At 45.7% G+C, this 22,891-nt stretch overlaps 2 protein-coding genes across 10 annotated transcripts in view; one reads left to right on the top strand and one right to left on the bottom strand.

Moving 5' to 3' along the window:
* Positions 1-720: 720 nt before the first annotated feature.
* Positions 721-7,375, bottom strand: LOC118419252 (fatty acyl-CoA hydrolase precursor, medium chain-like). The gene is made up of 9 exons (XM_035825600.1): positions 7,215-7,375; positions 6,400-6,601; positions 5,830-6,009; positions 4,552-4,826; positions 3,964-4,042; positions 3,337-3,513; positions 2,537-2,717; positions 1,973-2,195; positions 721-1,296 (listed from the first exon to the last, which is right to left on the bottom strand). Exons 1-9 carry the CDS (start codon positions 7,373-7,375, stop codon positions 1,035-1,037), a joined length of 1,740 nt encoding a protein of 579 aa, XP_035681493.1. The 3' UTR covers positions 721-1,034.
* A 1,734-nt stretch (positions 7,376-9,109) lies between these two features.
* LOC118418956 (neuroligin-1-like) overlaps positions 9,110-22,891 on the top strand; it is a 39,212-nt gene continuing 25,430 nt past the window's right edge. For 3 of the 9 annotated variants that reach the window (XM_035825106.1, XM_035825111.1, XM_035825104.1), the window contains exons 1-17: positions 9,110-9,188; positions 9,630-9,768; positions 10,586-10,796; positions 11,107-11,286; positions 11,413-11,687; positions 11,892-11,976; positions 12,437-12,613; positions 13,006-13,159; positions 13,955-14,186; positions 14,391-14,584; positions 15,127-15,268; positions 15,537-15,738; positions 16,319-16,498; positions 16,733-17,007; positions 17,444-17,522; positions 17,621-17,797; positions 18,114-18,294. In XM_035825106.1, coding sequence (XP_035680999.1) covers positions 9,116-9,188; positions 9,630-9,768; positions 10,586-10,796; positions 11,107-11,286; positions 11,413-11,687; positions 11,892-11,976; positions 12,437-12,613; positions 13,006-13,159; positions 13,955-14,186; positions 14,391-14,584; positions 15,127-15,268; positions 15,537-15,738; positions 16,319-16,498; positions 16,733-17,007; positions 17,444-17,522; positions 17,621-17,797; positions 18,114-18,294 — 2,956 coding nt within the window. In that variant the 5' untranslated portion in view covers positions 9,110-9,115. Of the gene's footprint in view, positions 9,189-9,629; positions 9,769-10,585; positions 10,797-11,106; positions 11,287-11,412; positions 11,688-11,891; positions 11,977-12,436; positions 12,614-13,005; positions 13,160-13,954; positions 14,187-14,390; positions 14,585-15,126; positions 15,269-15,536; positions 15,739-16,318; positions 16,499-16,732; positions 17,008-17,443; positions 17,523-17,620; positions 17,798-18,113; positions 18,295-18,721; positions 18,945-19,385; positions 20,027-22,891 lie in introns of those variants that run through there. The other 6 variants (XM_035825109.1, XM_035825108.1, XM_035825107.1 and 3 more) reach the window with 3 other exon arrangements.

Here is a 22,891-nt window from a genome sequence, read left to right as displayed (position 1 = left end):
ATGTTTGATAAATAATGATAATACATCTGGTGTGTTATTTGCAGCCAGTAGGTACCAATTTTTGCGTAATGAGGCTGAGGCGAACACCAGACCCCCGTTTTACGTCCCTTCCGAAAGACTAAATTGTAAATTCGTCCGGTGGGGCTACAGCAGCTTCTTCCTTATCAAAATAATGATGAAAAAAAACAAGGTATATGATGAATAAACAAAGGTTCAAAAATCAAACTGAATGTAGAATCGTTAAATGACGGTGCCCATTTACCGTAGTACCATAGAATGCAGTGTTAGGTTACATGTACAAGGGCGTGTCATTAGTGATGTGTTATGTTGAAGTGGGACAACCCCCAACTCCCCACAGGAGAGGACTAATGGTAGGGCCGGCAAAGGGTCAGGAGAAGGACATGGGGAGAGTATCAGGTGCGTCTGGGTTTATTTATTTATATATTTATTAGCGAATGTCTGGGGTTTCCTGATAAGTGAGCTGTACGTGTGGCCACGAGGTGTGGAATGTGGAGACAGAGATCTGGTGTGGTCGACCCATCCTTTCTACATAACTCTAGACCCAATATGTTGACTTATTCATACCTATAGATATAACGGACCCTACGACAAAGTCAGAGTTTATGATGTAACCGGAAGAAACAGCCTCTAGGATAAGGGTGCTGTCCCTATTCGCAATGTGCGCTATGTAATAAGGGGTTTAACACTAAAACGCCATTGTGAACATAGAAAAAGCTTTTATTGAAATCTATCGAAATGATTCACAAATCCTCAAAGGTAGCACATGTAACGTTACTGTTGATACAACGTTTCGCCAGAGGACCGTGAACAGTGGTTGGTAAATCACGGGATAAAGAGACTATTTACAAAACGGCAATTGTTTTCATTTTCACCGACGATTTGGTGACTGTTTGACACCTTCCTCAAGGCAATTCGGACTGATTCACATTGCGCTACAGCCTATAGGTGTCGCTGCTTGCAGATTAACAATGTTCCTGCCATTAACCTGCCCTAGGACAATTGTGAGCAGGACCTCAGGCCAACAGATAGAACACAACAAATGTGAACACCAGAACAGAAAGGCTACATGAAGTCTCGCGAGTCCCGCCGCTAAAAACGTGCTTTCCCATCAGCCTTGGCACCTCCTCGTTCCAAAATTTCATCCGGGACTCCCGCAGCCTGACGTCAGCAGATGACGTCACGTGCAGCTTCAGGTATGACTGAGATGAAGGGGTGTAACGTGGCCAGTGGACCATGTCACGCATGCGCGCTGCTCCTGTCGAGTCATTGGGATCTCTGTAAAGAGAGGGAGAGAAAAAAGAAGACAAATGGATAGAGATGGGGGATTATCACATCTTTGCTTTAAAAAGACTCGAGTGTCATATCAGTTGTAGTTCTGTTCAATCGTTATCAAAGAGCACATAGCTGTCATCAAATGTTGGTGCTGGATTACTTACAGTTCACTAACAGTTAAATCTACTGTAAACCCGTACATTTCGCTTTAATTGAATGGTCTCTCTCACAACAACATAAACAAGAATTCGAAGATCTCATACCCCCCTGAAATATTCTCGAGTTTCTGGTGTGTCTTGGAAAAATGCAGTTCGCCTATAAATCAAACATGGTTTTCATTGATATTACATGTGTCTTTTGATCACTACCTCTCACTATGAATGTGACTAGTACGTGGAAAATCTATAAATGCGAAAACACTGACGGACGGACCAAAACCAATACCACCCCGTGAATAAGTAGGCTCTTCCATTGACCCCATGACCTTGAATGTCTGTAAATGAATAGTGCTACCGCATCCTGACAGCCAGCGGGAAATCACACGCACACACAGTGTCACATCCTGCCAGTTCCTGGTTAAATCAGCTCCACCCTTCACATTTTGTCACTCTAATCAAATAAGTGCGGACACACAGAAAACAAAACCCCGGTACACGGAGACAAGGGTAGATCCACGCACCCGTTAGTTGCGAAGTTGACCCAGTACGCCATCATGTCCAGACTCAGGTCCCTCTCCGCCTGGGTGAAGCTGTACTTCCAGGAGGCGCCGGTGTCGTCACGCAGGAGCGGGATGCCGAACACGAAAAACAGATCATCGACGTGGTCAGCTCCTACATACGGCGGACGAAAGGAGAAGACCGACGCTCTGTGCTGCAGCTCGTACTGGTACACTTGGCTGGAGCCTGCGTAGAGATACAAGTCAACTTTCCAGATAATTAATAATTTCCAGAACGTAAAATGGTGAAGTTTTCCACTGCAACAACAGATAGGTTTGTAGACAACTTTATACTGTAAAATGTACGCGACAGCGAATGGATTCGTCATTTTATAAAACACGTGCCATTTCGCAGTCATCACAATCGAAACTTGACATGGCCGATGAATAGCAGTCTGTTATCGTTGACGCAAGATAAAATACGATTCCAAATGATCTGTGATTTGAGCGCTGTGACAAGATATTTTCTTCTTTTTATCAAGTGACAGCGTAGCTTTTTTTTTAGTACAAGAACTTGAGACTCCCTACCCTGCCACGCCACTGCCGGCATGCCTGACTGGGCCTGTGCCATCATGACTGTCGGTGAAGCGAACCAGGCGTCCATAAGTAGTAGGAGGTACTGGTCACGCAGGTAGATCGGATCGTCCGCCATGTCGGGGTCCAGGTACTGGTCCATCGCAGGCTGGAGGATCATGTCAACACTGCCGCCCTATGTAGTAAGTAACATAGGCGACAGAGTTTCAGAATACTGTCAGCTCTGTCCAAAGCAACCTTGGTCACAGTAGATAGGTGGCCACAGGTCAGGATTGTTCGTAATAGAGAAATTATGTAAGCCATATTCATACGGTGGCCAGGTGGTCCTTATGTAGCGGTGGTCACTGATACACAATGCGCCGTTCATTATTTACAGTTTCAGATTCAGGTTTCATATTATCCTTATATGCCATGCTATAAAGTGGCGTCGGGCGTGGCGTAACTGGTAGAGCGTTCGGCTCGAAACCTAGAGGTTCTGAGTTCGATCCCCGCCGTGCCCCGCCCCGACGTTGTGCCCTTGGGAAAGGCACTTTACACGACCTTCCTCACTTCACCCAGGTGTAAAATTGGGTACCTTCTGTCTGTACCGTGTATGTGACACTGTTAATATAAGTTACAAAACTTGAGTGCAGTGCCACATTGTCCTCGTCTGTCCAAAAGCAAAATAGGAAAAAAAAAGTAGAGACGAATTATCATCATGCAGACTTGATATAAAATCTATTGGCCATAGAAGGTTCCTTTGACGTTTGACTGTTAAATATTTTATTGAGTCATGCAGTCAAGACGTCTCTTACCAGATACTGGTCGGCAATCTGTTGCAGATCGTTCGGCAGGTACGTTTCAAACTCAGCCCTGGTCATCCCGTCTGCGGCTATGTCCCGGTACCCGAAGAACATGTAGTACCCGAACTCGTCGTTGTTGGTGCCCAGGAGGTAGTCTACCTTGTTGATGGATTTGTGGTTCCTTAGGTCCTGTAAAAAAAGACATATAGATTGATTTGGTTTGATTTGGATCTCCATTAATGACAGATACGTCACTACTCTTTCTGGAGTCTGGAAGAATGATGTAAATTATAGATTAGTATAAAAATATGGGTACATTTACGTTATTGTGAAAAAGATTATAGCACAAACGATTGAGTTAATTCACATCCAAAAGTCGAACTGCCTTAGCGTATTGAAACGTCTCAATTGGTTCCATCATTAAACGGTAGCGGATTGGTACCGACTTCTATCCACTGTCGACAATGGCAACGTGACAATGCAGTCAACGACAAGGATGAAACAACATCTTCATTGCCATAGATTCGGCTGATGGCGGGAGTGATGCACTTAGCAACCTGTACAATTATGATAATCTAGTACCATACGACGCAGTTTAGGTATGCCAAACATGCACAGCAAACTAAGCATAATTCTCACCCAGGGACTTTGCAGGAGGAACTTGTCATCGATGACCACGGACGTACGCATCAGCGTGAACACGTCATCACTGGGTAACCTGTCAGAACAAAAGGTATTCCTCCATCCCACTCTCAATAGAAATACGGGTCTACGTAGGGAAGTTTCCGGCACTTTGGATTTTGCGCTCCCATCCCGGGACAAGACGTTAGCTCCTGCCCTCAAGAAATAGAAGTTGATTTGCATCAACATAGTCTTTTTATTTTGTCCTATTGGACTATCATGAATTTGCCTTCATTTCCAATTCATAGTCAGGGCATAAAATCTGTTTCTGCGAAAACTCCTCAGTGTCAACAACGAAAGGTAGTGGTCTGATCGTTTCCAAAATCATACCCAGTTCCTTGAGTTACTCTTTACCTGGATGTCTAACATTCATCGATAACATTCCTCATCTATCTTCAAATGAATTGATTGACTAGTTCTATTGCTGTATTGGATCGGACACTCTGCAGATGTAAGCAGTATTTTTCTACACTTTTCATATCGACTTATTTTTCATATCGACTTTTCATATCGGTTTATTTATATAGAATGCCACGATGAACATACCCTCGCAGACAGCTCATCATGTCATCGTAGGAGTCCGTGCTGCAGTTCAAGCTGAGAGCGAGGTTTTGTGTTTGTGTGATGTCGCCTTTCTGTGTGACTGGAACTCCCGCCACGCCGCTCTGCGAGATGGCCCGGTGGAACAGTCCCGTTGCCATGGGAGACATGACGAGCAGGGAGACAGTATAGCCTCCAGCTGACTCTCCAAATATAGTGACTCTGTCGGGATCTCCTCCGAAGTTCCGGATGTTGTCTCGCACCCACTCGAGGGCCTTTATCTGTGACAGGACAGTGACAGTGACTGTGACAGTTCATCAGTCAATGTGATGAATGACAGGTGACTGAAACAATTGAACGAACCTGATCGAACGTCATATCGAACAAATAGAACCAGGTAGAACACCATATTCTATTTCGAACACCTCCGTCAAAAACAGCCCAGTGGGACAGAAATAGCAACAAAAATGCTATGCTATTCTTTGTTGAAGACTACACCCACCGAGTATAGTTGTTTTGTAATTTGGCAGGGAGAGCCACTGCATAGCACTACATTGTTGGTGGACAGAATGCACGTGTAGAGCAGAGTATGTATGCGACACGGGACTCTGCACTGTCTAGCAGACTTTGCAGAAGGGTCCTATTATCTGGCGTGTAGTACAAGCTCCCTCTCCACGAGTGCTCGAGCTGCTTTCTTCTTAATTTCGTTTTTATCATGAGCATGCATGCAGCTGTTATGTATGCAAAAACGCAGTAGAAACCCTGTCACAGACATATGTACTCTGCTTTACACGTGCATCGACCGTATGTCAGAAACCGTGCACTCCTGCCTACCTACAAGGTAATAATATGGAGCGCATACTGCTGCCGCTTTGACTGAAATTATAACGCCCTTACCGCAGCTATATCCGCCCCTCCTCTAACGACTGTACCCGGTGGATGTAGCCTTCAACAAAGAAAGCAGTGCATTTTTTCGGCGCCGTCTGAGAGGATTTCATGGCCAAAAAACTAAACAGAGGTCAGTCGTTATTATCAGCTAAAGAACGGTGGCGGCCAGTTCTGTCCGACAAGCGCTGTTTTCGACGGAGGTGTTCGAAATAGAATATGACGGGGCGGGGCTTCAAGATCGGTCCATTCTTCTGGTCAGGTTCAAGATCATGAATGTTTGGCATGGCTGTATTGCAACAGACTTAAGACACAAATATACAAAAAGAATACCTCACTTCTTTGAGGTAACGAAGAAAAAATGTAATAGGAAGTTTCCTTCTCAGGAAATCAACTCACCGCGTCCAAGACACCAAAGTTGCCCGGTGCGTCGTCGTCCAGGGTCGGCAGGAAGCCCAGGTTACCCAGCCGGTAGTTGATGGTTACCATGACGACGTTATGGAGTGACGTGGGGATCTCTGCCGGGTAGGTTTCACCACTCCCATAGTACCATCCCCCGCCATGGATCCACACCATCACCTGAAACAGATGATAGATTTTAGTTAGAAGTTAGATAGATAGATAGATTCAGAGTGCAGTGATGTATAGCATCATACGGTCAAGAAGAATGAAATTGGCGGCTCATTGCATCAGGCACCCAGACACCATAGCCTCTAAGATTGTACTCTGGGAACCATCAAAGGGAGGAAGCCGACGGAGACCAAAGCTGACCTTCATCGACAACCTGAGACATAACACCAACCTTACCGATGTGAAGGAAATCAAATCCCTGATGGAGGATAGGGCGAGATGGAGAGCACTTTCAAGCCTGGTTCGGGCGGGATCTCAGCCAAAGTAAAGTAAGTAAGTAAGAAATAAGGAAGAGAACGATGGCTTAATGTAACAAAGACAAGCTTAAGGATAACTCACAGGCAGGTCGGCAGTGGCGGACACGTTTGGAGTGTACACGTTCAGGAACAGGCAGTCCTCGCTGCTGGAGTTACCGCGTAACGCCATGATCTCGTTGTAAAGTGGATCGGGCGGCGCGAACTCAGCCTCTGGGCATCTGGAGCCGAACTCTGTGACGTCACGGACACCTGACCAGCTGGCGGGGTCCTGGGGAGGGCGCCACCTAGCGAAGGACAGAGAGAAAATGTTCAGGGCAACTGTCAGTGCATGCGCACAGGATCCGCTTTTTAGCAGGGTTCTACATTATTTTTTGCATATAGTAGTCATCAGACATTATCAGAATCAAAATGGTGGCAGTCACACTTCTGGGTGAAACATCGAAAAAAATCATCACAATTGCTCACGAGATGTCACGCCTGTGCCAATTCTTCATTTATTTATTTCTTTCTTAATGGTTAACAGAATTTTTCATTGATCAGTGAGGTAAACACACGTACCTCCAAATTTCCGATGGCTATCAGTCCATCTTGGTCACGGAACAAGATATTTCTCGCGAGAGAACTATAACTAGGTCGAGATCCACGCAAATCTCGACCTAGTTCTCGCTACTCTCGCGACAACTAGGTCACTCCGTGACCAAGGTGGACTGATAGCCATCGAAAATTTGCAGGTTCGTGTGTTTACCTTTAAAAAGCAGTCGCTGATTGATGAAAAATTCTATTAACTGTGTACATAAGTGACTAATGGATCTCTTCAACTTTATTTCTTAAGTATTCTTCAACGCGACCATGTACGTCTTGGTAAGCCATTTGTTTCTTCATCAGCCTAGCACCCACCTGAGGTCCCCCACAGGCGGAGCGGCGTAAGGAATCCCCTTGAAGGTGAAGACGCGGTCAAAGACAGCATTTCCGACAACAGAGGAGGTCAGGAACTCTGAACCTCTCACGTCGCCATGAGTGGTGGAGACATAAACGGCGTCTGGAACAAATGTCGGCATCGTTACATTTTCTCAAAGTTGTAAAATCTCTGACCTTCCATCAAAACAGTACATCTTATTTACGTTAGGAAAGATACACGGCGACATAATAGATAGTTTCTGTCGCTGGGTTTTCTCAACCTTGACAGCTAAAAATTGTGTCAAAGGTTACCGTGGAGTGACACCTGAATTACGCAACCTTTCACCTTCACCTTATAAGCTTAAGTCGGACCTTAAATAGAAAATAGCTCTTCTGAAGTATCATCGTTTGTAAAGTCATGTAAGTGGGCATATAGATGTTCTTAAACGTCGCCGTGGACGGCAGCGAAAAGCTTGGCAAGACAACATCCCTGAATGGACAGGCCTCAGCCTACAGGAGAGGTTAACCCTGGCTTGGGAGAGACGAACCTGGAGGCAACTCTCGATCTTCATGTCTACCTTGTCCCCCCAACGACCTGGAGGTCAAGGGACTAGGTAGGTAGGTAGGTAGGTAAACGTATTTCTCTGTTCAAACGAACCAAAAGTTCGAGAAATGAGGCTGATACGTGCTCGAGGCACCTACTCGAACACAGTTTCGAAGACGAGTTCATGGAATTCTTGGACATGATATCGTCGGGGCAGATTGTGTCCTGCCTCTAGAGAACAACAGGTGAACATGTGCGCCAAAGACGTAAAATAAATCTCACCTGATCCACCTGTAAGAAATAGAATCACCGCTGTAAATACGCTAAACGCACGGGAGGCAACCATGTCGACCAGAACGTTCCCTACACAAGAATAACATGACCTTTGTCCCAACTGGCAAATGCGGCTGTTTCGTCGCGTCAGGTCATGTAAACAGTGGAGTGGAATTTGTTATCACCATGAACAGTATAGGAATTTCACTGGATAGTTTTAAAAATACTTGCAGATAGACGTGCAAAGGTTAGATGGGACAAGTCGTTGAGTATAACCAGCTGCTGCCGCCTCGCGTGCCTGCGAAGCTGATGTGTTACACCAAAGGATATAGCTATACTGGCTATACAGATACAGATGCAGTACAGTGACTTTGCAATTCCAGTCACCAAATGTCTAAGGAGATGTTGAAATTGAAGATGTTGAAAGTTTTCCGAATGCCAATTTAGCCCCTTTGGAGATCAGAATATGCCAGTGTGACACCTTTTAACATTTGACGGCAACTTACCAAAATGAGAATGCTCACTGCTTAATTCGCAATGTATGGTGTACAAATCCGGTTTATTGCAATTTCATGCCCGAATATGGCAAACTCTCTGGGACCTGAGCTGAGCTGTGCGTAATATCTGGTTGGGACCGTGATGACCATATATGGTCATTCACCTTTACGCACTGAACGTGCTACAGGTCATTCACTTAAGAAACTCTTAGATCAATCTACACATCCGCGGGATTCTTTACAACATTGAGTTCACCATTCAGAACAATTAGTGCACTTCATATCCACGGCATTCCATTAAATGTTTATCATAGGGAGAAAAAGGTCTTCATGCGGAAATTGAAAATAATTGGAAGCAAGAGATCAAAAACTTCTTAAAACCCAAGATCAGTTGGCAATATACTGTCTCGATTCAGAGAAAGTTATTGTTTCTCAGTCTGTCAGTGTTTGTTCTTAGTAGAGATGGTAAACATATGACGCCTTAGTTTGAATTGGCAAATGACATCATCTGTTGTTTTGCATTCAGCAAAGGTATATAAAAGGGCGCTTCCCGAGTAGAGTTCACATTTGTTAGAGACACGATCACGATGGGCCGGCGTGCAGGTAAAACCTCAGGTGTCGGGGACGTGGTCGTCTTGGCGGCGCTGCTGGGGCTCGCAGGTGGGTTGGACATGATCTTATTGCAGTTTCCAGCGGTGCATGGTGTACTTGTATTATATCTTCTACATCTATTTCATGTACGACAGCTCTACAGCTCAATTTAGTGTCTCCACGACCCAAACAAAACTTGCCATATAGTGGTATGTCCGGTAACGACTTTTACTGACACTGTGGCAGAAACCACTCTTACATAGTAACGTTAAGTGTGCTAGTTTTTATATCTTTTGTTCTGGACATGCTTTGGTCTCATTTTGTGTATGTAACAAGATTGTGGTTACGACTTTTGCACTTTGTACCCGGGAGTTTGACCAGTAAGATTGAGTCGACGTTAAATCCTAAACTGGGCCGAAAAATTGACTTGCTGTAAATAAACAGTAAATAATACAGATCAATCTATTAATCAATTGATCACTTGTTATTGATGATCTTTCATGAATCCAGGCGGAGTTGTGGTCCCCACCACCTATGGAGAAGTGAACGGAGTGGAGTTACCGACCTCGTTCATAGGGGGCGCTGTGTTTGACCGGATCTACACCTTCAAGGGGATTCCCTACGCCGCTCCGCCTGTGGGGGACCTCAGGTGAGTCTGACGCGGTGCATCAAAGAAACACTTCTATAGTATACTTTATATGTCCGCTTTTTCCTTATGAAGCGTCATGGGAAGGTGTAGTCAACATACTTCCAGGCGAGTAGCCATCTGGGGAGTCAGGTTTATACCGGGTAGATAACGGCATTTTTGTTACCAGGCCCCGGGTTCATTTTAAGTCCGACTTAATATCAACTCGGGGTCCGACCGGGCCCAAACATACAACGGGGGCCGCAGGGTGTTCCACGGAGTCACGTAGGGGTAACGCCCGAAAGTGCAAAAAAAAAAAAAAACAGTCAGTGAACTGCCCGGTAGAACCCCTTTACTATTGAGAAATACTAAGGGATTGTCGCGTAGAGGTGTAGTCACCATACTGCTGCCAGGTGTGAGTGGCTTCCCGGCAGGCCATGTGTACGGAGGGTCTCTGCTACTCCATCTGCGACGTGGTTTCTCTCTGACCATGGCACCAGCACCTAAGTGCTTGGAGGTGTAGGCTCTTAAGGCTAACTACCCCACACCCCTCTGCCAAGATGCCACCGCTGTTACAAGTCTGCGATGGGAATAGGTTTCATCATAGCGAGCAGCAGGATCTATCTGGCAATGAATTATAATAAATGAAAGTCTTCCCAGATGGCGTCCTCTTCACGACCAATACTTTTTACTTAAATGGAAATCTCAGCTTAAACTGCTATATTGTCCTTGTCAGTAGGTACATCCCTTTATAATTACCACCAGTCCAGGCTGTATGCCCTTCGAAGCCAAATCCACAATTAAGACTAAAATAAATGGCAAAATTTTCCCGTCTCCCCAGATGGCGCCCTCCCCAGGACCCGGCCGGCTGGACCGGAGTCCGGGACGCCGCCCAGTTCGGAGCCCGGTGCCCGCAGGTTGTGGAGATGCCTTTTCCGCCAGGTTCGCCTCTGTACGAGCTGTCCGGCCCGTTCCGTAGCAACAGCAGCAGCGAGGACTGCCTGTTCCTGAACGTTTATACGCCTAACGTGGCCTCCACTGCGGATCTGCCGGTAAGACAGAGACTGGTAGACAGATAGACAGCATGACAAGTGAAAGACAGAAAAGGAGTGAGAGGTAACTGTTAAAGGACTTAGAGGGATATGGGATGCGGAGATACGTAGAAAGATAGAAGGAGACAAACGATAAGGAGAGGCAAAGAGAGGGAAAGAGAGACAGAGCTATTGGGGAACAGCTAGATAGAGGTAGACAGAAACAGACAGGGAGACGGAGAAAGAGGCAGGGAGAGAGACAAAGGAGGAAATGGCGAGGGGTAGCAATGTGTTGTTTGTTGTTGACGTTTTCATTGTTCTGCCGGCCCAGGTCATGGTGTGGTTACACGGAGGAGGTCTGGCGATAGGTAGTGCAGACACGTACCCGGCTGAGATCCCCACGTCACTCAATAACGTCGTCATGGTAACCATCAACTACCGGCTGGGTAACCTGGGCTTCCTGCCGACCCGGGACGCCGAAACTGACGGCAACGTTGCGCTAATGGACATGGTGAGTTTTAAGTGCCCACATTAATGATATAGAGAAAAAAAAAACAGAAAATTTCTTGAACCATCTGCCCAGATTGCCAAGTGAGAAATCATTATCATTGAACACGAAATCACATTTCCATTATAGGCGAAAGCTCTCCAGTGGGTTCAGGCGAACATCCGGAACTTCGGAGGAGATCCCGACAGAGTCACCATCTTCGGCCAGTCCGGCGGAGCCTGGGGGGTCTCCCTGCTCGTCATGTCCCCGGAGACACGAGGGCTGTACCGCCGGGCCATCTCTCAGAGCGGCGTGGCCGGGCTCGGGGCCAGTCGTAGGGGAGACACCGCAAAAACAGAAAATCTCGCCGCCTCCTTGAACTGCCCCATGGATTCCTTCGATGACATGATGAGCTGCCTACGAAGGTACAACCCGTTTCCAAAATCGTATCCAGTTGCTTGAGTAAATGCTTCTAGGCGTATCGTATCACCTGGATGTCTAATCCCCAAGATAGCACCAGTCCATCAATGTTGAATATCTTGAAAATTTCTTTACTGATAAATAAAGTTCACTGGGCAAAGATGTACGACTTTAGTTACTTCTCAAACAAGATTTTTTCTCGTCCCCAGCAAACCAGCCCACGACTTGTTGGAACTTGATGCTCCGGTTCCGATAGTCGGAGGATCCTTCTTACCAGATGCAGACGATCTGTGGGTAGGTTTTTTCTATCAAGTCTTGTCTTGTCTCGTGCTATCTCCTAGTCTTGTGTTGTTCAGTTTGTAGATGTGCCTCATGTGACAGAGAGTGGCTTTATCGAATAGGACTGCTTAGTCATATGGCTGTAGAACTGATTATATATGTTTAGACCATGGCAAATACTGACCGACAAAGGCCAAATATAAGACTTAATGTAAAACAGCAAGGGTACGATTACATACGTTGAACGATCACAAGCTGAAATATTCTTGAGGTCTTCAATCGTATGCCTTGCAAAAACTGCCTTGTAATGGAGAAGGCTGCTAGTATGTTATATCTTTGTCGATGGTTGGTGCCTTTTCCTTCGGCACCTGCTGGGATGGTTCAAACCCAGAACGCCTGAATCCATGTATACTACCTCATACAAATCCACTACTAGTATATGACATTTTAATGTTTCATTCCCATTTTAATCCAGGACATTATGTACAAGAAGCAGGTTAACGAGGTAGACTACCTCCTGGGTACCATGGACGGCGAGTTCAGCTACGGGCTATTGGCTGCAGTCCCGCAGGTGACCGCGGACGGCCTGGACAGGACTGTGTTCGAGGAGATTCTGCCTGCCCAACTCAACTTTATCGCCGCCCAATTTCCTGTGAGTGTTAAGTTTAGACCCGACAAATTCTGGCTTCCTTCATAATCTGAACAGACTTGAAACTGTCATGCCTTCAAGTGCCAGAGTTACAAACCTAGTGATGTGTTAAAAAATTCGCACGCTTGCAGAGAGATCCACAAAAGTCAGGTTTGACGGGTCAGTCAGTGTAGTATAACCAGCTGCTGCCGCGCCGCGTACCTGTGAAGTTGGTGTGTTACGCCGAACGGCGGTTATACCGGCTATATAGATACAGATACAGATAGATACTCTGAGGGGAAACCTGTACTTAGGTACACAAAACTTCTCTGGGTGTGAATGCTCACCCTGTAGGCAGATAACAAATTTTCCTCCAAGCCCTCCGTTTTCATGTTGTCACTCTTCCCTTTCCCCAGGACGGCAATGTAGACAACATCGTGCAGCCCGTGATAGACCAGTACATGAACCCCGACTCGGACGACCCGATCTACACACGTGACCGGTTTATCCAGCTGATGACCGACTACAGATTCACCGCAACGACTGTGCTCATGGCGCAGGCTGTGGCAGGTCAGCCAGTTTAAGTGCCGAACATCGCGTTTCAGGAATACCACGCTGCCTTATTGTATCGATCTGTTAAACTCACACTAGTCTTTGAAGTGTCACATTTTAATCATTCAGAATGAGATCGATTTTATAATTGACATAGATATATATTTACTTGATGGTGTGTAGACCCACAATTTTAAATTGTAAAGTTTAGTGAAAATTGTGATAAGTATATTTAGATTAAGGCACTTAGGCAGGACATTCCATTGTGTTTAGTCCTAAGCGCCAGCCTCTCCTGTACAATGTACGAGGCAATTTAGTCCTCGGACTATAATCTTGTACATGGCATTGTGTGTTTAAATAAATAAACCAGTTCTCTCTCTCTCTCTCTATATCATCTCATCATCATCATCAGTCTTTAGTACTGTATTTGGAATGGCTGTTGGGCACCGCGAAAGATTCCCTGTCATCATCATCTCCTTTCAACCCTCGTGGCGTCGTGTGTGGCGTAACTGGTAGAGCGTTCGACTCGGAATCTACTAGTATAGGTCCCGAGTTCTATCCCCGCGGTACCCCCGACGCTGTGCTTTTGGGAAAGGCACTTTACACGACCTTCTTCACTTAAATTCACTGAACCCAGGGTACCTGACTTCGGTCGGGGCGTGTCAGGTATGCCAGTAAGCCAGGGCAAATACGAACAAGATATCAGCTGTTACAGCAAATATAAGGTAGTCTAGAGGGAAACATCCTTCGTTTTCTCGAAAATGTTGTAGTTTTGAAGTTTTGAAATTGACACTTTCTGTCCTTCCCTCACAGCGCACGACACTGCCCGTGTCTACCAGTACGAGTTCCAGCACCACACGACGTCGGTTTCCCCGGAAAGACCTCCCTACGCCAAAGCTGACCACGGCGACGACCTGTTCTACATGTTCGGGATCCCGCTCCTTCGTGACGACACCGGCGCCTCCTGGAAGTACAGCTTCACCCAGGAGGAGAGGGACCTGAGTCTGGACATGATGGCGTACTGGGTCAACTTCGCCGCTAACGGGTATCGGGATTTATGTTCTTTGAATCACAAATTTACATAAGTTTGCTCTGAAGCAAAGTTGAATTGTAATTCCCAACAAAGATTGGACTTTGAATTGGATTTTGACGGTCCAACGAGTCTTTTTCAAGGAATGAGCACTCCACATTGCTATATAATTTTTCCGCTTTGTTATTTTTCCCCTTACATTCTCATATTATCTTACAGTGACCCTAGTGACTTCACCGGAGCAGCACGCATGCGTGACCTGGTGACCTGGCCACGTTACATGACGTCATCTCAATCCTATCTGAAGCTGGACGTGACGTCATCTGCTGACGTCAAGATTCGCGAGTCCAACATGAAGTTTTGGAACGAGGAGGTGCCGAGGCTGATGGGAAAGGATGTAATCGCCGTTGGCGGTAAGAAATCTACGTTGTGTCTTTTTCTTCAAAGCATTTTCAGTTGTAGCATGTTTGGGTGATCTGTTCTTGCGTGCAGGGGAAATGCCATGTTTCCGGTTGCCTAACTGACCCTGCCTAGCCTTGCAATTTTTTTTCGGCGGACTGCTGGCAAGGGACAAGACATGTTCGACCTGACATCTTCTGAATGATGAACAACGTTGTAGAATCATATTGCTCCATGTGCCTTTCATTGCCGTTGATACAAAGGCACAATTACTGATGGAAATACCACCGAAGACTTTAATAGGATTTTAGTTCTCATCTAACACTACATTGGATGTTGTATAATAGTTTAGATCAATTGTTAAGAATGATGATGATGATGATGATATTAATGATGGTGACTGGTTTATGAGTATGTGCGAGTAACAGAAGTTTGTAACGTTGCATCTTACATCATTGGTTGGTGAGTCGAACGACGTCTGTTCCTCTTGCATGTCATTTAATTCCATACTATATATAAAGAGAAAATAAGGAGACGATATCGACATTTGTTCCAGACGACTTTGTTGTCTCCACCACTCATGGTGACGTGAGAGGGTCAGAGTTCCTGACCTCCTCTGTTGTCGGAAATGCCCTCTTTGACCGCGTCTTCACCTTCAAGGGGATTCCTTACGCCGCTCCGCCTGTGGGGGACCTCAGGTGGGTGCTAGATGGAGCAAGGAAGGAACAAATGGGTTCAATACTTAACATTTTTATTACAAAGGAATTAACAAGTGGATAATTTACAGCTTACAAAAAATTGTGCCAATATATTTTTTTTAAGAAATCTAATGTGCGCTTTCTAATACGATACGACATAATATATTCAGGGCAAGTCTTGAGTTTGTAAGTATTAAATAGGCTACTGGTAGACTTCCTGCATAAATTAGTTACCTTGACTCTGAACATCCCCTCTGTTCTCCGCTAGGTGGCGCCCTCCTCAGGACCCCGCCGGCTGGACAGGTGTCCGTGACGTCACAGAGTTCGGGGCCAGATGTCCACAGGTCGAATACCCGCTGCCTCATCCCATCTACGGCGAGGTCCTGGGATCCGGCGGTATCGCCAGCAGCGAGGACTGCCTGTTCCTGAACGTGTACACTCCAAACGTGTCCGACACTGCCAACCTGCCTGTGAGATATCCTCGCCTTTGTTGTATTGATTGAAGGTTGTTCATGAGCATTGCGGCATCTACAAATTAGGTTTTTACTATACAAACGTGCAAATTTGTGAGGCAAACTATTTTTGGAACGTCCATTTCCTTGAGAATGCTTTAGCCAGATCACAGGATTGAGAAGAAGTTACCGTTTACATATCTATGTACTGTACCTAAAAAGTCATGTGCAGGTCAGGCAGACAGGCCTGTCTGCCTCCTCATCTGTCGAATCGACAGGAGAATAAAAAATGTACTATAATAAGATTTGCTCATTTCGGAAACTTGAGACATCAGAAGATTCGACTTGATCCATTGCGACAAAAACGTAAAGAGAGACAGCAACTTCATTACTCTGGTTTCGTGTGACCCAATTGTTGCTGCGACTGCCATGCGAGGATTGGCTTACAGAGCCACAGTAGACGCTGTAAGCAGCCTAAATCCAGAGAACACTACCATCATCTTTCGATATGGACGGATGCCTACTACTTATCCATTGCTCTCTTCATAATATGTCTTAGCAGATGGAATTTTCTCGAAATATATATTATCTGTTTCAGGTGATGGTGTGGATCCATGGCGGGGCATGGTACTTTGGCAGTAGCTCAACCTACCCGGCTGAGATCCCCACGTCACTCAATAACGTCGTCATGGTAACCATCAACTACCGGCTGGGTAACCTGGGCTTCCTGCCCACCCTGGACGACGACGCACCGGGCAACTTTGGGCTTCTGGACGCGGTTAGATTCTTTCCTCTACATAAAAGTTTAAGTTTTATCCCTTCATAACTTCGCTACAAAGGAGCGGGGTATTGCTTGTTGCTTGTCTGACTGTTGGCATGAGTGTAGTATGCCTGTCTTTGTTTCTGCGATTTCTGGTATACACTACGCAGTCTTGCACAGCATCTTCAATCTTGAACTTGGCCAGAACAATTGTCTGAGTCACAGTGACTGATGACCTCCTTCCTTTTACAGATAAAGGCTCTCGAGTGGGTGCAGTCAAACATCCAGAACTTTGGAGGAGATCCCGACAGAGTCACCATATTTGGGGAGTCAGCTGGAGGCTGGTCCGTCTCCCTGCTCGTCATGTCTCCCATGGCAACGGGACTGTTCCACCGGGCCATCTCTCAGAGCGGCGTGGCGGGAGTTCCAGTCGCACAGAAAGGCGACATCACACTAACACAAAACCTCGCCCTTAGCTTGAACTGCAGCACGGACTCCTACGATGACATGATGAGCTGCCTGAGAGGGTATGTTCAGGGAGGGGTGGGTGGGTACGGTATTGTTGGTGTTTTATCTTGATTAATAATTAGTCCGAGTCGATGGGGGGAGAAAGCTTGCAATTGCTGAAAAGTCACCAGACTCTAAGATTCGGGGCATTTCTCGCCTAAATGTGGCATACCTTAGCAAATCTGCAGCAGAATCACAGAATAGGTCAAATTTTACTTATTCATTGATTGACCAGCTTGTGTGTGTGTGTGTGTGGGGGGGTACATTGGAAAAAAATCTCAGCAGGACCAGGGTTGAAGCTTTAGATGATTCTGCAAAGGTTATAAAAATGCAAATAAACATGTTTGAAAAAACTACAGTCCATAATATGTACATAACGATGTTAGTCTTGCTATATATTTTGGTCTTGATTGTTCAATCAGTCTGAAAATGCTGATTATCGTTTGCCCGTGACAGGTTACCGAGCGAGGACTTCCTGACACTCATGGCTTGGCCCGTGGTCATCGACGGCAGGTTCCTCTTACAAAGTCCTTGGGTAAGAATGATGCTTGAATGACACATTGCACCTACTGTGCTGTTTGGACAAATCTTATCTTTTTAAACCAACACGTTCACTAACCTACGTTATCACAGGATCTGATGAACCACAAGTTCATCAACAGGGTAGACTACCTTCTGGGCACCAACAACGACGAGTTCGGGCTCTTACTGTCGGTAGACTTCCCGTTCATAGACGCAGACGGGATGACCCGGGCAGAGTTTGAAACTAACCTACCGATCCCTCTTCAAACAATTGCCGACCAGTACTGGGTAAGAGACACTTTTGCTGGCTGAAATTTTAAAATCATTAAACTTTCAGGCATCTTTTCTTTCAGAGATCTTCTTTGACCAAAGTATTAGTATGCAACTTCGGGTATTGTTGAATGTTGATATTGAATGGTTTTGAACATACCTTACAACATCTGGTGTGTAAAGGTACCGATGTTGTGAAAGATGCATCTGTAAATGATGAATACAAAACCCAGTTTCTGTTGTTGCTTTTTCTGTGAAAATTCACGTTTGAGACTTCATTGAACCTATTTCGCCTCTTTGGTCATCCCCCTCTCCTCTCTTTGATATCCCACAGGGCGGCAGTGTCAACACGATCCTCCAGCCTGTGATAGACCAGTACCTGGACCCCGCCATGGCGGACGATCCGATCTACCTGCGCGACCAGTTCCAACAACTCCTGATGGACGCCTTTTACGCCGCACCGACAGTCATGATGGCAAAGGCCGAGTCAGGCATGCTAGCAGTAGCGTGGGAGGGTAGGAGAGTCTCACGTTCTTGTTGTGCTGTAGTTATCAGTTGGTAAAACAAACCAAAGTATGACACTATATCATTCTTGAATTTGAATATCTCTCCTGTATAGCCGGTATAGCGCTAAACACCCTTCGGTGCAACACAACAGCTTCTCAGGCACGCGGCGCGGCAGCAGCTGGTTATATTACACGTACCCTGTCACAGCAGCCTGCCATTCTTCATTCATGTCAGATGACGATAATGATGGTTGGAAAATTGTAGGTATCTTTTAAAATTATTGTGCACTAGCTAGGCGGTTACCCGGAGGTGTGAAGCAAACAAACAAACAAACAAACAAACAGATGGTGGCAGCGTGGTGAGATTTAGGTGCACAATATGAATACGGTCTTGTACATATATGAAATATTGATGTTGAACTTTTTCTCTACGCAGCCTCCAGCCGAGTGTACCAGTACGAGCTGCAGCACAGCGCGTCAGTCTTCTCCTTCCGTCCGCCGTATGTAGGAGTTGACCACGGTGATGACCTGTTCTTCCTGTTCGGCATCCCGCTTCTGTGTGACGACAAGGGTTCGTATTGGAAGTACAGCTTCACCCAGGAGGAGAGGGACCTGAGTCTGGACATGATGGCGTACTGGGTCAACTTCGCTACTAACGGGTGCGTAAATATATGCTTTTTCCATTGTCTGGTAGCAGGAAAAACGATGGAAAACTTACATTTCGGCAGTAATACGCCCTGTGTTCTGAGCCCCAACCAAGGGATGAGGTAGATTTTTCCAAGTGAGAAAAAAAACCCGGTTGCATTATGCGATTTCTAGATTTGGTAACTTTCTAGCGATTAACATATACGGCCCAAGACCGTCGACTGTGGGACAGGGGCTTGATGGCGTAGTGTGAGTCATGTGGTTGAAAATGAAATCCAGATCGATGAACTGTTAAAGAAAAATACCAGCGAGAATCGATGATAGCTGCGCATTGATGCAATCGAATTTCGATGCAAAGACATACTAAGTTTTCTGATGCATGCTCACTCACTCACTCACTCACACTCTCTCTCTCTTTCCCTCTCTCTCTCTCTTTCTCTCCCTTTCTTTTACAGAGACCCTAATGACTGGACAGGAGCAGCGCGCATGCGTGACATGTTCCACTGGCCACGTTACACTTCTTCATCCCAAGAGTACCTCCAGCTGGACGTGACGTCATCTGCTGACGTCAGGCTGCGGGAGTCCCGGATGAAGTTTTGGAACGAGGAGGTGCCGAGGCTGATGGGAGAGCATGTCCACAACCACCGCGCCAGGGCAGATTTCAGCGTTGGGGCTCGCGAGACTTCGTGCAGCCTTGCTGTTCTGGTGCTCACGTTGGCTGTTTCTTATCTGTTGGCCTGAGGTTGGCTTGGACACAGTCGTCATCCTTAAATTTAGACCCCTTGGCGAAACGTTTTATCAACAGTACTACCTGAGATTCTGATCAAAATCGTCGTCAGATGAAAATAGCAAATTTCCGTGGGCATCCGTGCATCTGTACTTAAGGGTTGCCACTATTGGAAAATGTGCCTGGCATGTTTTGCTGATGATGACTTAAGCCGTAATGTCAATGTAATTGATACTATGTGTACAATACACGGAGTACTTTCTCTAAACCTGTTTGTCCTTTTGTTCATAACGGATGTTGCAACTGATGGAAAATAGAGGTTAGAGATATTCTCTTGAGCAGGCAATAAAATTAAACATGATGAGTTTATTGTTTTCGATTTTCTGTTTCAAATGCCTCTTTTACTGTATATGGAAGGTAAAGCTAATAACACTTTTGACATTTTAGGTAGTAAGACCCCTTTCCAGCACTCTCCACATATATACCACTCACAACTTATCCATCGCTAAGACACTTTTTAAACATCAGTATTGTTCCAATTTTGCGGCTGTGACTAAGTATATCCAATTCATTTTCATTTGATTGCCTCCTTCCCTAACAACGCAACTAACATATTCATCAAAACCCAAGAAATTCTAAAGGCAAGTCGTGGGACATTCCTTAGCCAGAGCAAGCTTTGGAGTCCCTACCTGCTTGGATAAGGAACGCTAGGTGGCAACAAACTTTCCATGAGCATGGGGGTCAGGCACAAATTGGAATTCCGGTTAAGCTAAGGGCACAACCCGCCGTACGTGCAAATACGTGGGCAATCTTTTGGGATCCGTAAATGGTAAGTACCGCCTCCGTACAGACTCCGTCGGGAATCCCACGGATTTTGGAGCGCGCAGACACGCCGTAGAACTTTACGTGCAGGCAAAACTTTGTGTGATAGGGGTGGGTACCGGTACAGTGTACCGATACTAAACCGTTTTTTCTTATTGGACCGGTCCGGAAAAAACGGACCTGAAAAAATTTGGTGGACCGGGTGATGGACCTATTGGAAAATGAACAGATTATATGATCAGGCATTCACACGTTTTGGGGCTTACCGGTCGAAGAAAATAAACGAACGAAGTAGAGTAGAGTCTATAGTCATTTCTACCAAGTTTTAAAGTCAACCGTACAGAGGCAGTTAGACTTGTAGGATTTCAAAACGCCAGTGGGAGTCGAATACTCAAGAAACAGATTTCTTTTGAGTATCACCCCTTCACAAGTCATCACATACTGAATCAGGTCCAGGTTCACGTCCGGACCTGGACCTGATCCTCTGGACCTGAACCGGACCTGGACCTGAATTTGCTGTACCGGTACCCACCCCTATTGTGTGCCATCGGGCTGTGGATTCGCCCCCCGTACGTGCCAGTACGGGCGACGCGCCTGCCCTGTACAGCCTGAACGTTTTCAGAAATACGTGGCGGACGCGGCCTCCAAAACAACGTACGGACAAATTGCACGTACGGCGGGTTGTACCCCTAACTTTCTGGTAAGTAAATAATACATTGGGATTTTGAAGGGCCGGGCGAGAGGCTGTAGTTTTGTCAGTCAACGTAACTATAAAGAATTGGCTCTGTGTGAGGAAGAATCTCCAAGCAGATACCTAAATGTGTGTAAATATCCCACGTTTGTAAACAGTCCGTCCAGTGTTTCTGACTCCCAATTATTCAACGTTTAACTGGTACTCCGAAAACGATCTTCAGTCGCAAAATTGGTTTGTGTACATGACGTAATGCAAAGTAACACCCGCAGTTGTGAGGTGGGGCAAAGGTCGTGTTACTCAAATTTTGCAAATACAAAGAACGTTCCTGACGACATGGCCGGCATACACTGTGCCTCCCGGAGTACTCTCTGTGTGTTTGTCTGTACAGTGGTGATCTTGTCTCTTACAGGTGGATCAGGTAAGCTGTGGTCAGTTTTACTTCTTTAGCGTACAAATTCACTTAGTACTCTCTACACAAGTCAAACACAATCTATCCCGACTGTAGCAGGCTCCAGTCTTAATTCCTTTAACTTGACATGGCGTGTTCCCAAGAACATTATACGCCCAAGATTTAACGTTATACGCCCACTTACTTGAAAAGCAATGATAGTTCAGATAGGATGTATCCTCTTAAGCTTTTAGTCCGATTTAGAAGTGTATTGCATATGTAAAGGTGAAGGTTGCGTAATTATAATGCAGGAGGTCGCTGAACAGTAACCTTTGGCACAGTTTTCAGCTGAGCAGGGTCTACCAAGGCAGAGTAAACGTAGCTGAAGTAACTTATTTATCTATATAATGTTTAATTACTTTTGCTGTGAATCTAACGTGAATGAAAAATAAGTTTGTGATGGATGGATGGATGGTCGGAGACTTTACAACTTTGAGAGTTTTTTTTGTTGAGAAGTTGTAACGATATCGACATTTGTCTCAGACGCCGTTGTTGTCTCCACCACTCATGGTGACGTGAGAGGTTCAGAGTTCCTGACCTCCTCTGTTGTCGGAAATGCCGTCTTTGACCGCGTCTTCACCTTCAAGGGGATTCCTTACGCCGCTCCGCCTGTGGGGGACCTCAGGTGGGTATCAGGTCGAGGAAGGAAAACGTAATGGTTAAATACTTACCATTTTATTACAAAGTCACCTAAAATAAACTTGAAGAATGAACAAATGATAAATAAATTTTATGTGCAGGTGACATCTCGTGAGCATATGGGTAGGTGTTTTATCCAGAATCGTGGATACAGCAGTAAACTGTTACAGAGTGAGCGGTCTCACAGACGTTTCTCTTGAAGAGCAAAGTAGAGCATAAGGGAATTCGGTATTAAGATAACTTAATAAAGGATGTCATCTCATTCGTGAACATTCCAGGCCATACTAACTCATCTACACAGTAGCCCAGTATGTCAAGTACGAAAACTCCAAGTTAAACATTTTCCATACGGCCGCCATTTTGAATTTGATGACGTCAGGTCAGGGACGGACTACTTCATACTAGGGGTATGAAGCGGTCATAGCGAAGCAAAACCTTTCGTCAAAGAAATTTATGCTCTGCACTTTTGCATCCATATAAATATAATTATCTTATCTCCAAATCTACAAGTCTTAAACAGACGAGTATAATAGTGACCTTTGCCCTAAACATTTTTCTGTTCTCCGCTAGGTGGCGTCCTCCCCAGGACCCCGCCAGCTGGACAGGTATTCGTGACGTCACAGCGTTTGGG

Source organism: Branchiostoma floridae, chromosome 7, assembly GCF_000003815.2.
Source record: "Branchiostoma floridae strain S238N-H82 chromosome 7, Bfl_VNyyK, whole genome shotgun sequence".
Classification (NCBI taxonomy): Eukaryota; Metazoa; Chordata; class Leptocardii; order Amphioxiformes; family Branchiostomatidae; genus Branchiostoma; species Branchiostoma floridae.
Note: the sequence above shows the minus strand (reverse complement) of the source record. Positions and strands in the feature narration are given on the sequence as shown.

Coding starts and splice junctions, on each gene's coding strand:
- LOC118419252 (XM_035825600.1), bottom strand. CDS start 7,375: ATGCCGACATTTGTTCCAGACGCCGTTTATGTCTCCACCACTCATGGC. Junction 3,514..3,963: donor TCCTCCTGCAAAGTCCCTGG/GTGAGAATTATG, acceptor CTTTTTTTACAG/GACCTAAGGAACCACAAATC. Junction 2,196..2,536: donor GCCGGCAGTGGCGTGGCAGG/GTAGGGAGTCTC, acceptor ATCTCTACGCAG/GCTCCAGCCAAGTGTACCAG.